General features: G+C 46.7%; 1 protein-coding gene across 2 annotated transcripts; it reads left to right on the forward strand.

The window, feature by feature from the left end:
• The first annotated feature begins 1698 nt into the window (after positions 1-1698).
• On the forward strand, positions 1699-11398 carry LOC310756215 (melatonin receptor type 1A-like). Of its 2 annotated transcripts, none has more exons than XM_083599920.1 (2): positions 1699-2056; positions 10160-11390. In XM_083599920.1, exons 1-2 carry the CDS (start codon positions 2020-2022, stop codon positions 10936-10938), a joined length of 816 nt encoding a protein of 271 aa, XP_083456046.1. In that variant the 5' UTR covers positions 1699-2019; the 3' UTR covers positions 10939-11390. The 2 variants fall into 2 exon arrangements, with proteins under 2 accessions (XP_083456046.1, XP_083456045.1); XM_083599919.1 differs by lacking the exon at positions 1699-2056 and adding an exon at positions 2677-5816 and having other exon boundaries at positions 10160-11398.
• Positions 11399-16925: the final 5527 nt, after the last annotated feature.

Consider the following 16925-nt stretch of genomic DNA (forward strand, 5'->3'; position numbering starts at 1 on the left):
GTTGACTACAAAGTCTTAACCACAATGAGTTTTTCAGGTAGAAAAACCAAGTAATTGCAATGTAGCAACCGCTAGTTGTTGTTCTTATGGCATCCCTACCAACTATCTGCTGCGGTGATTATGGATTATTCACTCTTTTGTATCAGGAAAATCATTTAATTTGCTGCCTTTAGAGAAAAAGGAGAGCACGTGGGAAGTGGTTTCTGTTGGTGTTTCCCTATGAGAATTCTGAGCAAAAAATTAAAAAGTGGTAAATATTTATAAATTGCTTTTACATGTACCCCAAAGCAATTTACAAACATACCACAAAACAGCTAAAAAACAGCAGAAGAACCCAACGATCATAGATTTTGTATCTTTTATTTTGTATTGTTTTAAAACCTGAAGCAGAGACCTTTTCATCCAGATGGAAAAGTTCACTGAAACAAAAATAAATTTCTTATGTTTCCAGAAAATATGGATAGGGGGCGCCTGTCATGTCTCCACAGGGATTCTGTGCCCCCCAAAATTGTGAGGCTCTCTGGGACAAGAATTCTAAACCAATAATCAGACTGTGTTAGCTTCTGCTTTGTAATCTCTGCAAGGTTTCTCTTTGCCCCCCCATTCCCTAAATTCCTCAAGTTAACCAAGGGAAGAAAGAAGGGTTAGAAGTGACATTGAACCAGTTGCCAACACTTGAGTGAGATGTGCAGCTGCAAGTGAAAAGGGACATTTTAAGAAGGGAACGGCTTTGTCTAAGAAAATGGCATTGATGGAAGTAGCACCTCATTGCCCACTTTCCTCACACCCTGGTGCGCTGCAAATGTCTTTTCAGAGAGCCTTCAAGTTCAGTGGAGAAGCTTGCCTTGAAAAGAGCAGCCAGTGGTTTGTTATTTCTCCACAGCCTTTTGGCCAACACAAACGGGGGAAATAAATTGCTATTTTAGAACAGCTTCTCTCTCCCTCCCTTCCTCCCTCCCTCCCCAGCCACTCTCTCTGACCTACTGCTTTGAATGTAAGAAACTGGGTTGCTTTGTGAGAGACGGGTGCCTTTTATCTGTTCCTAACTAGAAGCCTCTGCAGGCGTTCCAAGATTATAAAAGCAGAACCCAGGTGGCGAACTTGTGGAAACGAGGTCAAACCAAACTGTCTTCCTCCCAGTTGCCTTTCTAGGGAAGTCTCCTTCGGTCTTGGATTCCCGTCCATGGCCACTGAGCAAATCCCTGCCCCCTAAAATTAGGGAATCATAGCGTTGTAAAGCTGGGAGGGACCATGAGGGTCATCTAGTCCAACCCCCTTCAATGCAGAGATCTTTTGCCCAACGTGGGGCTTGAGCCCACAAACTCTGAGACTAAAAGCCTCATGCTCTACCAACTGTAAGGTAAAGGTAAAGGTCATTAGGTCCACGCCGACTCTGGAGTTGAGGCGCTCATCTCGCTTTATTGGCTGAGGGAGCCGGCGTACAGCTTCCGGGTCATGTGGCCAGCATGACTAAGCCATTTCTGGCGAACCAGAGCAGCGCACAGAAACGCCGTTTACCTTCCCGCCGGAGTGGTACCTATTTATCTACTTGCACTTTGACATGCTTTCAAACTGCTAGGTTGGCAGGAGCAGGGACCGAGCAACGGGAGTTCACCCCTTCGCAGGGATTCGAACCACTGACCTTCTGATTGGCAAGTCCTAGGCTCTGTGGTTTAACCCACAGCGCCACCCACGTCCCTTTCTACCAACTGAGCTGTCCCCTTAAACTGCAATCCAATCAGCTTCACCATAGAGAAAAAGAAGCCTAGCCTAGTGTCCATGTGCCTTTCTCATAATCCTTTGCTGCAAATGACTGCTGCTACTTCACAACCCACTTCAGTGAATACCGGTACTTACAGACTCCAGTGCCTACTCAGAGATCAGTCCTGCTGAGTAAATAAGCAGGTCTAAGATTACAGCCCCAGCTTGTTCATTTTAAACATTCATTGCCTCAAGAAGCCCATGGTGACAAACAGCATGGATTAGCAGCCCTAATCAGAGTGGGACTGTGGGTGGACTATGGGTGTAAAGTGGTTTGTGTTAACCAAGGCAAGAGGTGAGAAAATGTATTAGTAGTAGCATTCTCCTAGTATTTTTATTTTATTACGGCCTCTCCAATGGGGTGGGTGGTGGGTGGGGATCAAATACACTAGCTCCAGATCCGGTGGCAAGGATTGCCCACTTAGCAACATCTAAAACAATTTGACTGCAGCAATAAATGCAACAAAATAGCCGGGAAACACTAAAAGGGCAGAGAGAAATGTGGCAACCATTAATCATGGAAATCAAACCACTTTAAAAAGGGAGAAACCATTTTGTGACCCCAAAAAAAATCCTAAAAGGGAAGGTTTTAACTAACTTGGGGTTTTTTTATTATTATTATTATGCTTTATTGGTTTTAAAAACAACATGACACAAAGCAATCAATGGGGGGGGGGAGAAATAAAATATTCATTCCAAACTTAATACTTATTGTATGTGACGTTTTGTGATCATGACCTCCGGTCATCCCATTGTGATTCCCAAGTTACATTCTTTAACTACACACTAAGCTTTACCTCTTCTATGTTGTTTCGGATACATTAATCTTGTAAGGTACTCTTAATTCATGCAGAAAGTCAATCCAGGCCTGCCAACAGATTTACATTTTTACATTTTTACATTTCATCTGCAAGATGTTGGGAAACCTAGGAGAGCTTCTGATGATGATCTCAAAGGGGGGGGGCAAGTTTTATTTGTTTTCAAACATTTTTATTCCACTTTTTCATAGGCGCTTCAAAGAGGTTCAGAAATTAGAAAAGGAAAGCAGTAGATTATCCATTCAACTAAAAATCTAAATAAGCCTGAAATAAATAAATGTTTGGCCCTCTGCTTCTTCTAAGACACGGATGCACAATGGAAAAGGCAAGCCCTCCGTGTCTAGCCAGTGCTAGCCAGTGACTTTATCACATGAAAATATTTGTGGGGTGGGGTAGTGTGTGATGCAGGTCTCCCCAAGCTGATGCCGTCTAGATGCTTTTGGACCCCAGTTCCCATCAGTCCCGGCCGATAGGGTCAGAGATGATGGTAATTGTAGTCCAGCAACAGCTGTAGGACACCAGCTTGGGAAACGCTCAAGCCACTCCATGGCATATTGGGGTCCAGGAACAACCTAGCAAAAAATTTGGAAACCTTCTGTTTCCAAATGAAGTCCCCCCCCCCAACACCTACAATATCCCAGCACAATTATTCAAAAGGTCTCAGTCCTATACATACTTCGGAGATCATAAATCTCACTGAACAACACAATATGGTATACTTGGATGTAAGAAGTGCCCATAGATTTGACCATAAGAACATAAGCGCCTAGTGGATCAAGCCAAAGGCTCATTGCAGTCCACTATCCTGTTCTCATAATGGCCAACCATATGCCCAGGAAAAACCTACCACCAGACCCAGAGCGCAAGAACACTCTGATTTAAGCCATTTAGGGCTAACCAGTATTTTGACATGTGCCCAGAAACAAATCAGTAATTTTGTAAAACTAGCACAAAACTTTGGTATAGTTTTATTTGGGGGTGGGGGGAGATTTGTGGTTTATAATAAATGGAGCTAATTTTGCTTCCAGGAGGAGGTCATAAAAGACTGTAACTCAGTCCTAGACATGTCTACTCAGAAGTAAATGCTCTTTCTTCCTGGCAAGTGCATGGAATGACAGCCTTACTCCCAAAAGTAAGTTCCACTGACTTGGAAATATGTTATGTTGTTAAGGCTAAAGTCTTATTTTGGAAGCAAGGCTCACTGAAATACACAAGATTCAGTTCAAAGAGAACTTTATAAGCTTCAGGTAAGAGGAAACTTCAGTTCAGGGAAGGTTTTGGAACTTATAGCCAAGCTCAGAATGCTATTTCTGCCTTGGCCAAATTCGTTGTCCTGATCAATGACATCGATGCCCATGAAAAAGTCCACCTATGAGCCATTTTCAAGAGGAATGAATGGCAACCAGACAAAATCAGGTTCGGGGGTGCGGGTTGGGGAGATGTTCAGGAAAGAAAAGACTTGTGGGCTTCATGACATCCTCTCACTGGCATTCAAATGTTTTTGATGGAATTCGTAAATAGGAAGGAAAAGGTGGTAATTCATTGCAAAGAAAATATCCCACTAAATCGAAAACGTGTGCAGACGTAATCATCGAGCAGCCTTCGAACAACCAAAAGCAATAGGAATACATGGGCTTGCTTTGAAAAGCCCCAGCCAGACATTCTCTCTGCCTCGCGGGCTGGAAGGAGTTAATAGCCCGAACTTGCGTCCGCAGGCAGCAACAAGTGCAGGGACAGCGCCTATATAACCGCAGGAAGCGGGCTGCAGTCCATCATTGCCTCCGACGCGTCCAGAGCCGAGAGGAGGGTAGGAAAGAGACCCCCGAATCGTAGCCCCCTCGGGCCAGACCCGGGGCTGTTCTGGAGGGAGGAGAGAGAAAGAATTGATGGGGTGGTTCTCAAAGTAAGAGGGCAAAGAGTTGGCAACTTCGCCTCGCCGACGCCTTTCCCGCATCTCCAGAGAACTTTGCTCCTCCGGCGTGCGTCCCCTCCAGCCTGCCAGTGCGGCCGGCAGTGCGCAAGAAAGGGAGAGGGGCGGGTCGCGGGTATGAATGGGGGCAGATCCATTCGAGGCGAGTTGGTCAGCTGTGGCAAGGCTCGTGCATGAAAAGAGCAGCTTCGGGGGAGAAACACAGCCGCGGGAACCTCGGAAGCTGCCTTCTGCAGTCAGAGCATCCGTCCCATGCAGCTGAATGTTTGTCTGCGCCGAGAGGCGCCTCGACGCCTCTCCGTGGATAGTCCCGGCCCTACTTGGGCACGCTGGGGATTGAACCCCACACCTTCTGCATCAGGCAGGGGCAGGGCAGATGGTCGGTCCTTCCCGTGCGTGAGCGCGCCCTGAACTGAACTGGAAGTGTGGCCATAGCAGTTGCGGAGCATAGGAGGCTCCCTCGACGAGCCCACACTCCTCCTCCTCTCCAAGTGTCCCGCGGTCACTCTCAGCTGCTCTCCCCGCTGCTCAGCCTCGCTTGCAGGACTCTAAGGAGCCGGGAGATCTCGTTGGGCGCAGCAGCTTCTGGGCGATCCGTCCGCGGCTCATAAGAAAAGGCGAGACGGGATCTGGTGGAACGGAGCGCTCAGACGAAATCAGCCGGGAAGATTTCCCCGAGTCCTCCGCCCTTGCCTGGAGTCTTTGCCAAACCCCGGAGTTGTGGATTGGCCAGCAAGAGTCTTTCCAAAGAAGCCACCCGGCTGCCTGCGAGTCACCAGGATTTACCACGAGGCGAGAAGGAGGAGGAGTCCAGGCCATGCGCCTCTCCCCGCCGCGAGCAACTTCTCCACAAGACTTCTGCAAGGCGGCGCGCAACGCTCTCCTCCGGCCGTAGCGTTTGCTGCGCCGGTTTCCAAAGAAGCCATGCAGCGTTGCTGGGCGCTGCCTTCGCGCCCGGCTTTGGCAGGAGCCTGGGAAGCGTTGCCCTCGATCCCCGTGCGATGAGCTTCCTCCTCTCAAGCTGGGGGTCGCCCTCGATTGCCCTGCACGATCACCTCCCCCCGCCCGGAAATCGGAGGTGGTGGGCGCCCCCCACCCCAACCCCCGATAAGCGAGGATGGAAGAGGAAGGGTGGCTGCCGCGGAAGAATCAGTCTGCCCGCCTGGAAAGGGAAGAGGCGGGTCCCTATCCCGTTTGGGTGGCGGCCCTCCTCGCTGTCGTCCTCATTGTCACCATCGCCGTGGACATTCTGGGCAACCTGCTGGTGATCCTGTCCGTGTACAAGAACAAGAAGCTGAGGAAAGCAGGTAATGGCATTGCTGGCCAGAGGACACCTGTCCCCAGAGACAGCATCCCGCACCGCTCTCGTCCAGCCTCAGATGCTACCATAACTGACCGGGGTTTGCCTGGGATGGGGTTGCCTGCGCATTCTTTAACCTGCCTGTAAAGGTAGCAGGATGCAGAAGAATCTGCCCTCGTTGTTCCAAGTTCCCGTTCTCCACCGCCTGTCTGAGAAACTGCTGAGAGTCTTCGCTCCAGCAGAAGCAGAATATCACGCTGTGTCTGCCCAGCAGGATCTCCAAGATAAATTTTCTTGTAGCACCAAATTAGATTCTGGAGAGGCATTTCTCCCCCACAATTTATGATGAAATGCAGAAGAAGCCCGGTGCTGACATTTGTTTATTTTATTCAGGCATGCAGATATTTGCTGTCTGAGCAGGACCCTCCCTGGTCAGAAGAAGTGCAGGATGCCACCTTGGGTTCATTCGAGGGCACCTGCTTTCTGAACAAACTCCCTTTCTAGGGTGCAGGTGGCATGTTTATTGAGCACTGTTTGCAGGGACATTAGTTGACATGGGCGTAACCCTAGATCCACAAAAATTATTGAAAAGCAATGAAAGAACTAAACTAACTGAGGTTGTGCCTGTCCCTCCCCTAGAGAAGCCTGCCTTCGTTAATGTCCTCTTTGGGGCAGGTATATTTCCCCAAAAAAGCTCAACAACTTGGGGGGGCATCTCCTAAAAAAAGCTGAACAACTTTGGCTGCCTCCCCCCTAACACAAATCCTAGCTACGCCCATGCATCCAAACAAGTGTGTTAGCCACACTTTCCAGCACATTTCCCCTGCAACTTTCCTTATTGCAAAACACACACAGTCCCAATCCAATCTTTTAGGAGAGAGTGTCCACAGTGCAAGAGCATAAAATCAACTTTAATTGTGCGGCCTGAATTAGCTGGTGCGTGATTGAATCTCACCCCAAAATAGCTAGATGGTTTGAAAGTGTCCTGGTTATTAAATACCATCATTCTAAATAGCAATTCTCTCTTTTGAAGACTAGAGAGATTTGCTTTGGAAAGATATTTTTAACACCCTCATACCATTTTAAACCATCAGACTTTGGGCTGATCCAGAAAGGTGGCATTCTTATGATCAGAGATGCCTTTGAGGACACCTCATTTTCTGAAAGATGTCCTGCTTTCTAGAAAACACAACTTGTAAATCAGGGGTTGGGACCCTGTGGATGTCCAGTTGGCCATCCTGACCAGGGCCATCTTTAGCAGATGCAGTGCCAGGGTGCAAATATCCGCTCAGCGCCCCCAAATTACCACGGATAGTGGGAGGGCTGCGCACTGCCAGCTATGGGGGGGGTGCAACTCTCCCCCATGCCTCTGCAGGGATCGCTCTCCTCCCGCGGAGGCTTGGGAAGGAAGATGCAAGCCAGTCAGCCATATGGTTGATGGGGCGCAGCTGGTGGCTGTGCAGGGAAAGGGGAGGCCGTCGGCAAAGCTGTGCAGTTCCCCCACTTGCTGGGGTGCCCCTGAGAGGCCGGCGCCCTGGCACAACGCACCACTAAGCCCTATGGGAAAGACGGCTCTGATCTTGGCTGGGGGTATCCAACAATATCTGGCCATAGGCTTCCCTGTCCCTGATTCAAAATTGTCTGAAGTTGCCTTCAAAGTGATCTCCAAAACACAGAGACTCGGAATCAGCTACATGAAGGTGGGGCAAGTGCAGGGTGTTTTAGTACAGCTTTGCATAATTTAATTTTACTCAATAATGTATATACCACTTAACTGCACGCATCTCTAAGCAGCATACAAGGGATAAAATACAGAAAAGATTAAAACTATAAAAGCAGACTTCAATTAACATGTCTGCTGGAATTTTTAGAAGACCTTAGTAGGTGCGGGAAGTTCAACAGGAAGGGGTCCTGTCTAACCTCAGTGGGAAGGGAGGTTGACAGAATTCCCATAATACAGTGGTACCTCGGGTTAGATATGCTTCAGGTTACATGTGCTTCAGGTTACAGACTCCGCTAACCCAGAAATAGTGCTTCAGGTTAAGAACTTTGCTTCAGGATGAGAACAGAAATCGTGCTCCAGCGGCGCGGCGGCAGCAGGAGGCCCCATTAGCTAAAGTGGTGCTTCAGGTTAAGAACAGTTTCAGGTTAAATACGGACCTCTGGAACGAATTAAGTACTTAACCCGAGGTACCACTGTACTGAATTTGTGGTTGTGGGGCATGGTGGACTCAGTGGTGCGTGAAGCAAGCACTGAGGGAATTTAAGGAGATAAGCTATGAGCAGTGGCAGAGTAAGCCTCTCGGGCACCTGGGGTGGTTTGCGTTGCACAGCACAGCACCCATAGGGGCTAGGGACAGAGCCCACCATGCGGTGCTCGTAGGGACGGGCAGAGGCGGAGCTAGCGGCAGCGTCCCGGGGGAGGTGCCGCCTGCAGTGATGTCACCCCCCCCTCAGAGATGACACCTGGGATGGGCCGCACCCACCTTGCTCCACCTCTGGCTACAAGCCATAGGTTACTTGATAATTTCTGGGCAGCGTCACCTATGTAGCTGTTGTCTGATATAGAAACATCACTAATCTCTGTTAATGCAAGATAACAGACCAGCCTGGTGTCCCTCCCCCCTCCTCAGATACTGTGGACTACAACTCCCATCATTCCTGATCACTGACTATTCTGAATGGGGCTGTTGCAAATCCAAAACATCTAGAGGTCGTCAGTTTGGAGAAGGCTGAACTAGATAAAATGGGGCAGCCACTGGTCGCACCACCTGGCTGGGAATGGCTGTCCTTTTTGCGCTTACACAAAAACCCCGTTGAGCAATAATATCTCAAGCACACTTCTGCACAAGTAGTTTGAATTCATTGCATGTTATCTTCAAGTAGAAAACACAGCTGAAGCTTTTGAGCCTGAGGATATGGCTGGCTCTGCCGTGTCCACTTGCATTCTCTGCTTAGTTTTGCTTGTGCCTGACCCAGGGTGTCTGGAACAAACAGCCTTTCAGTCTATTGAAATTTTGCTGTGAGCAGCTTCAGCAAACAGCAGCTGCACTTCTGTTTGGGGATAAACATGTAGGGCTCTCTTGCTGGTTTTGTCCATCTGTAGACACTGCAAACAGCTTGCGTGCTTGCAGTGTTTCTAATATGAAGTAGCAAAAATAATGACACACTTCTTATAAATGCTTTGTAGACAAGGGGTGGTGGGAAAAACACAGAATTATAAGCTCTGGGGTTACTGCTGAGATCCATATCTGGAATAATAAATACACCTTCTCTGTCCTTGTGTCAATTAAATGGCAGGGGCTTTCTAGCCATAAACAATAGTGAAACAGAACCAGGCGCTCACAATTATTAGCATGGGTGACCACACTTCTGTTTCACTTTCCACTTATACCAGAGGCCCATGATCTCAGTATTCAAAGTAAGTTGTGAAATGGCAGAAACTCAAGTATACATCGTCTAAAACATTTTGATTGAGGGCTATTTCGTTTAACCTGTAATTAAAATAAAACAGGCAAACCTGTTTAGGGAAGTTTTTAATGCTTGATGTTTTATTGTGTTTTTAATATTCTGTTGGGAGCCGCCCAGAGTGGCTGGGGAAACCCAGCCAGATGGGCAGGATATAAATTTAAAATTATTATTATTATAAATAAAATTCCAGAACATCAAGTGCACAAATGCCTTCCTCTTGTTTTTGTGCTGAGTGACAAGGACCTGTGGGTGAAAGCAGGCCATTTTTTACTGAGTGGGTGGGCTGTTTACCCTCTGAGAGTCTTTAGAGCATGAGACTCTTAATCTCAGGGCTGTGGGTTCGAGCCTAACATTGGACAAAAGATTCCTGCATCGCAACAGCTTGGACTAGATAATCCTCACGGTCCCTTCCAACTCTGCAATCCTAGGAGCCAGCTCTCTGTTCCTGCATGACTCCTGCTGTCATGAAATTTAGTCCCTTTTTCTGCAGCGGAATGAAAACTCAAGCTACAGTCGTGCCTTGGATCTCAAACACCTTGGCTCCTGAACAAATCAGCTCCCGAACGATCGAAACCCGGAAGTGAGTGTTCCGGTTTTCGAACGTTCTTTTGAAAGCTGAATGTCCAACTCGGTTTCCGATTGACTGAAGCCAATCAGAAGCTGTGCTTTGGTTTCCAAACATTTTGGAAGTCAAACAGACTTACGGAACGGATTCCGTTCGACTTCCAAGGTACGACTGCATTTCAAATATAGACAAGAAGCTTAAGGGTACAAGTATGCAGGCACTGGTAGTTTTTATTTAAAAAAGAACATTGCTAATTGTTTATTAAGAATGGTTACTTTTCAAGTGCCTTTAACTGTTCAACTTTTGAATTCTAGGGAATGCCTTTGTGGTCAGCCTGGCTTTTGCAGACTTGCTGGTGGCTCTGTACCCCTACCCGCTGGCCCTGATCGCCATTTTCCACGACGAGTGGGTCATGGGCTACCTCCACTGCCAGGTCAGCGGGTTCCTGATGGGGATGAGTGTCATTGGCTCCATCTTCAACATCACCGGCATCGCCCTGAACCGCTACTGCTACATTTGCCACAGCCTGAAGTACGACAAGGTCTTCTCCCTCGGCAACACACTGGGCTACGTGGGGGGTGTTTGGGCCCTCACCTTGCTGGCCATCATGCCAAACCTCTTTGTCGACTCCCTCCGGTACGACCCGCGGGTGTACTCTTGCACTTTTGCCCAGTCCGTCAGCTCCCTTTACACCATTGCGGTGGTGGTGGTCCATTTCTTCTTGCCCATCGCCATCGTCAGCTTCTGCTACCTGAGGATCTGGGCCTTGGTGCTCCAGGTGCGGCGGCGAGTCAAGCCCGACGTCCGGCCCAAAATGAAGCCACACGACTTCCGGAACTTCCTCACCATGTTTATGGTCTTTGTGCTTTTCGCCATCTGTTGGGCGCCACTGAACTTTATTGGTTTTGTCGTGGCTCTGAAGCCAGCGCTGGAGCCTTCCATCCCTAAATGGCTCTTCACAGGCAGTTACTTCATGGCATACTTTAACAGCTGCTTAAACGCCGTGATTTATGGAGCCCTGAATCATAATTTCCGAAAGGAGTACAAGAAAATCATACTAACCCTTTGCCAGCTGGTTTGCAGAACTGACTGAAAGAAATCCACTGAAGCTCAAATGGGTTGGATATGTTGGGTCTCGGATAGCAAAGTAATCTGCAAAAGAGTTGTTTGATACTTGCCTGCAACAGGATGCTCGATGGTGGCTCACCGTGGCTTGTTCAATGAGGTTTGAGAGTAGCACTTGAGAGCTGTGTTGGCATAGCAAACATCAGTTTCCTTAGATCCTTCTCCCACCCACAACCTGCCCTGTTTTTCTTATCAGTAAAATCACCGTGGTGGCTGATAAGAGCTGAGCCAAATAATTCTTAGCAAATAATGCTTGTAATAATTTTGACCTGCTCTCCATATGGAACATCTCGCTGGTTTCTCCACTTGATTCTTAAAATCCCACAGCATTTGAGATGGTTTTTGAGAAGCTATCCAATATCTCCAAAATGGGCTTTGTTGAACGAAGTTCAAGGACCTTGACTAAGAAAGAATTAAGACTGGTGCTTCCAGCAATCCTGGTGCAACAGGCTTTAAGAACATTTGCTGCTGAAACAACTCGCATGGATACGGATCAGAATGCAATAAATTGTTTTTCAAAAAACAGAGGGTGACCTATCCAACAAGCTGAAAGACTGATGGTGAGAGGAGATGGTTATGGAAGTGTTTGAAGCCTTCTCTTGCCCTCTGACATATAAAATGCAACCCACTACTCTAAATGCACGTGTATTTCTTTCTGTAGCCTGCACTGGGCATTTCTATACACACAAGAAATTTTGCTCTGAATGCTTTGAGTAGCCACACCTCTGATGTTGCAGGTGCAAACTAGTCCCAGCTCCCTGGTGTCCACTTACAGCACGAACATCTACAAGGATGGAGCCTTGGTGTGCATAGCTATATGTAGTCTCCAGGGGATGGGGCTAATTGACACATGTGACATGGAGGCTGTGGATGCTCTGGTCCCATCCCTGTACATTGGGAAAATGGGAGAGTAAGACTTGGATTGGGCTAAGTCTTCTTGTGAATCTGCTTCCTCTTCTGGAAAAGCAAGCAGCTGCATTTCCTCCTACCGTATAAGGGGCTTTGTCGTTTTTCAAAGAGTGTCAGTGTTCTGTGGAAATAGGGTTCGATTCAGTTCAGGGCTTACATAATTCACACCTTACGGAACAAGACAGAAACCAAAACACTGCCATCTTTCAAAATTCGCATTCTCTGAATTTTGCAGTGCAGTTCTCCAGCCAAGCAATGTGCACAAAACTACATATACTAGGGTAAAGTGTGCACAGAAATGCACAGATTAGTGAATATAACATACAAAAATGTGTTTTATTAGGGAAAATCACACAAAAAACAGATTACATTAGGGAATATTGCATGCAAACATTCATATTAGGAGAAATGCGGGTGAAGGATTCTTAAGGGGGGAAATCACAAAGGGATGCAAAAATATGGCTAATTTAAGACTGGAAAACTGAAACTGTCCTTCTGTGTGTGGAGAGAGCACGGCATTCCCTTCCAATACTAAAAGCCTGGAAGTTTCGCTGCCTTTATCCGTTACATATATCCCCACACGTCACTAAAGAATAACAGAGAAAATGTTCTTTTGGCCCCCATCTTCCCTGCCTTCTCTTTAACTTCACTTCCTGGGACACTTGCAGTATTTTTTTAAGATAACATTTTCATCCCACCTTTCTTTAAAATAAATTAATAAATAAAAACCTCAAGGTGGCCAACTGCAAGTTAGAAAATGTTAGCTGGTGTGCAGGGTCCCTGCAACAAATGAAACTTTTAAAAAATGATAACACATGGAACAGGATCTAGGGATGGGTCCTGGATTAGGAATGAGAGCCCAGCCAATCACATTTCTAAAGAAACGTGCAGGATCAGACTGTCTTAAATGTTGACAGGCGGCGCATCTTGCAGGAGCATTGGAACAGGTGTGGCGTTAACACACCTGCAAACAAACGTGTCATACACATGGCAGATTCCCTGTCAAAAGGGTGTGTGTGTGGATGGATGGGTGGATGGATGGAGATAGAAACAGATGATAGAGATGGAGAGAGGGAGGGAGGGAGGGAGGGAGGGAGGGAGGGAGGGAGGGAGAGAGAGGAGTTTGGATTTGATATCCCGCTTTATCACTACCCAAAGGAGTCTCAAAGCGGCTAACATTCTCCTTTCCCTTCCTCCCCCACAACAAACACTCTGTGAGGTGAGTGGGGCTGAGAGACTTCAAAGAAGTGTGACTAGCCCAAGGTCACCCAGCAGCTGCATGTGGAGGAGCAGGGAAGCGAACCCGGTTCACCAGATTACGAGTCTACCGCTCTTAACCACTATACCACACTGGCTCTCCCGTGTGGAGATAGATATAGAGATGATAGATAGATAGATGATAGATAGATAGATAGATGATAGATAGATAGATAGATGATAGATAGATAGATAGATAGATAGATAGATAGATAGAGATAGATAGATAGATAGATAGATAGATAGATAGATGATAGATAGATAGATAGATGATAGATAGCTAGATGTAGCAGCTATGGAAGTCACAGTACACAACATGTTTTCCATGATTAAAACTGGAAAATTTCGGTTCTCCCCATTAAAGCAAGAGTGGGGAACCTGTGGCTTCCAGATGATGTACGACAGCTTCTATCATCCCTGGTTATTGACTCCACTCTGGGAAAGGTCTACTGATGGAAATCGGAGCCCAGCAACATCTGGAGGGCCATGGGTTGCTTATCCCTACAGGAAAGTGGCCAGATGCAGAGGTGGAGAGAACTTCTGTGCGTTTAACCGTAATGCAAAAGATGGCACTTGGGAAGCTACAGGACCCGTGCGTAGGGGGGAGGAAAATGTAACCTCTCCACCTTCAAATGAAGCACATCTCATTACTATGTCAGCCAAGTTTTTTCTCACAGTTTAAAAATACAAACCAAGCCCCTCTATTCTCACAGCCATCTCAAAACCACAGAACAGAATTCAGGCAATACAAATATTTTCAGTACAAGGACATGAGGAGAAATTTGGCACTGGAACATGGAAGCTTTGATCAGCAGTGATGTAGAAAATTGCTCTCTAAATATCTGATGAAGTCCAGAAGAATTGGGGGGAGGGTGTGCTTATCAGGATTTGAAAACCATGACACTAATTAATCCCAGAATCTACAAGTAATGTTCAACTTATGTTGAGTTTCAGGGCATGAAGAGTTCAAATCTTTATGAAAAGCCAGGGACTTAAATCATCCCATTAAAAATCGGAATCAGCCAATCAATGGTTTTAGATTTTTAATGGAATGATTTATGGATTGACTAAGACTGCAATCTTTTGTGCACTTATATGTGAGTAAACTCCATTGAACTCAGTGGGTCTTATGCCTCCCTGTTCTTAGGACTCTATGTTTGCTGGAGGGAAGGATTCTGTTTGCAGTTTGGCTGCTGGGAAAACATAACCAAAATAGAAGAAATTGTGGGAAGATGCTTCAAGTCCCCTTCAACAAATGATTGACAGATTGTGCATTTTCACACTGTACACTGATTGCCTGGGGAGACCAACTTGGACGGCTGTGTTATTCCTGGCACAGTTGTCAATTGTAAAGGTGCCAATGGCACATTCGAAACCAAGTGAAGTGCCCTCTGGTGGACAGAAAGCACACAGATTCTTGCTAATGGCACAAGATTTTTCCAGAGGCCAATGTGGGAACATCATACTTCTGATGCTTCTTCCTTAGGATGCCAAGATCAGCTTCCCAGGCATACAATAACTGGACAATGGAATCTGGCTCAGACTTCAGCTCAACTCATTTCAGCTGAACCCTATTAAAAATTCCAACCAAAAATCAGTTTGAGGTTCTCAGGCCCTAGGAGTGATTTAACAACAACAATAATAAAAATCTACCACAAACTCCAGATTTTTCTGCTTCCCCGCTCCTATCACATTTGTATCCTAAGTCTCCTTTCCCCCCTAAAATGAGTTTTGACTTTTGTCCTGAAGTCCTGCCTTGGTAGCACCACAGGGAGGGAGGGAGGTGAGGATTTGCAGTTTTGCCTGCAGCCACCACTGCCCACCCTGTTCCAGAAGTTTGCCCAGAGAAGAATGTGAACTGCAGGGGAGGAAAGAAAAATTGGTGAGAACAAGCCTCCCCATGACCCCATTCCTCCTCCAGGAGTGTCCCCTCTTAACAGAGCAAAATTCCATCCTCCAGGAACTCTAGTTTCAAATTTCTATCCAATACTATGCTATAGTATACAGAAGAGGTGGGGAACCTCCACCTTGCCCTATCAGGTGTGTAAAGTCACAGCTGGGGCAAAAAGGAGGTTGCACCCTCAGAACCCTTTGAAAGGCACTTTGAAGCCCCAACTATCAGCTGATTGTTGGGGCTTCAAAGTGCAGCACAGGGGTCTCTGCAAGCATCAAGGATCAGCTGGTTGTTAGGGCTTGCCAAAGCTTCAACAATCAAGTGGAATCGGCTGCAATACTTTATCAAAATCTCTCTCTCTCTATTGGCTGCAATACTTTATCATAATCTTCTCTCTCTCTCTCTCTCTCACACACACACACACAGATGCCAAACATATGTTGCCAACAAATGTTCCTAAAATAATGTTATGAGTTGTGAGTGCCAGATTCCCCTAAATTCCTGGGACTGGTAGGTGCTAGAACTTAATCGATGCCTGGAGTATTAAAATTGGCTGTCAGACACTGGATGTGGCAAAGCGTTAAAATAACAGGCCATACCAACTTCCTGTGTGCAGGAAATGACCTGGGAGATCAGCCATTAACCAAAAACATAGGGAAGGTAATAGGTCATCAGGAAAGCCAGAGACAGGGGACTCTGTGGCAGATGGAACTTGGGACAGGCCCCTCCCTCAGCTCTGAGTTAGTTTGAAGACAAGATCAGAATTTTAGAGTTGATGGGCTTTTGGCAGTGATGTTGCAGGCAGCAAGCTGAGAAGAGGGTCAGAGCCACATGTTTGATTTCTGTTTGAATCCAAGGTTGCAGCTATGGGAGAAGCAAGACCCTTTTGGGGTATCAATGCTGCGAGCCCCACCATCTTCTTCTTCTTTGGCAATCACTCATAGCCGAGTAAGATTGTCTTCCATGAACACGGTCTTAACAGTGATTCCGTAAGTGACTGTGGAGGCCAATTCTGGATCCACACCTCCTTCCACAGTGGGGACATTGGTTTCCAGGTGGGAGTTGATCACGGTGTGGATTTGCCAAGCGTGCCTTCCTCTTAGCATGTTTCTCCCTTGTGTCCTGAGTTCGAGTGTCTTCAAAGCCCATGACACCTTTGGTAAAGGCTGTTCTCCAATTGGAGAGCTCACAAGCCAGTGTTTCCCAGCTGTCATGTTTATGCCACATTTTTTTAGATTTGCCATGAGAGAGTCTTTAAACCTCTTTTGTGTAAATAAACGGTATATCACACCATAGTCTTTGCTGTGCCTCAAAAGGAAACATAGACCTCTGGTAAGTGCCTAGAAGCTCTAGATTCTTGCATCGCTCAGAGAGTGGGGTGGCGTGCAACACTAGTCTTTTGAAATGATAGACTAAGATGTCGCTATGCCTCATACTTGGAGAATCTTAAAGAATCTTGCAACTGGGTCACATAGAAGGACATGTGGTCCAGTCCCGCCCCGTCCCGTCCCGCCCCCCCCCCCCGCCCCAAACTGCTCCCCAACATCTGAGGGCAAGACTAGGCATTCCTGTGTAAATAATCAACCCATGGAAAGTATGATGTGATGATTGCTAATTCCTCGGGGATGTTTTTGAAGTCATTTTGGGAACTGTAGAAAAATAACCAAAAAATACATTTTGTCAGAAGAGTAAGCCACACATCTGACATACAGAACTGGCAAAGCCCCATGTGTCGGACTCGTTTCTTGTTTGCCATTGCAAAAGGCCACTTGACACATTCATGGACACCACTCAGTTATCCGGCATTTTGTGACTTGCAGCAGACAATGTGAACTGCCTCCACTGAGGTTTCCCATGTAGGGAGCTACAGTTTTTTGATGCATAACATTTACATA

This window comes from Podarcis filfolensis (assembly GCF_964270895.1).
Source record: "Podarcis filfolensis genome assembly, chromosome: 2".
NCBI lineage: Eukaryota > Metazoa > Chordata > Lepidosauria > Squamata > Lacertidae > Podarcis > Podarcis filfolensis.

Bases quoted from the DNA above. Each gene is read 5' to 3' on its own strand.
- LOC310756215 (XM_083599919.1), top strand. From the start codon at position 5,627: ATGGAAGAGGAAGGGTGGCTGCCGCGGAAGAATCAGTCTGCCCGCCTG. The intron at 5,817-10,159 runs GTAATGGCATTG...TTTGAATTCTAG, and splicing joins CAAGAAGCTGAGGAAAGCAG to GGAATGCCTTTGTGGTCAGC.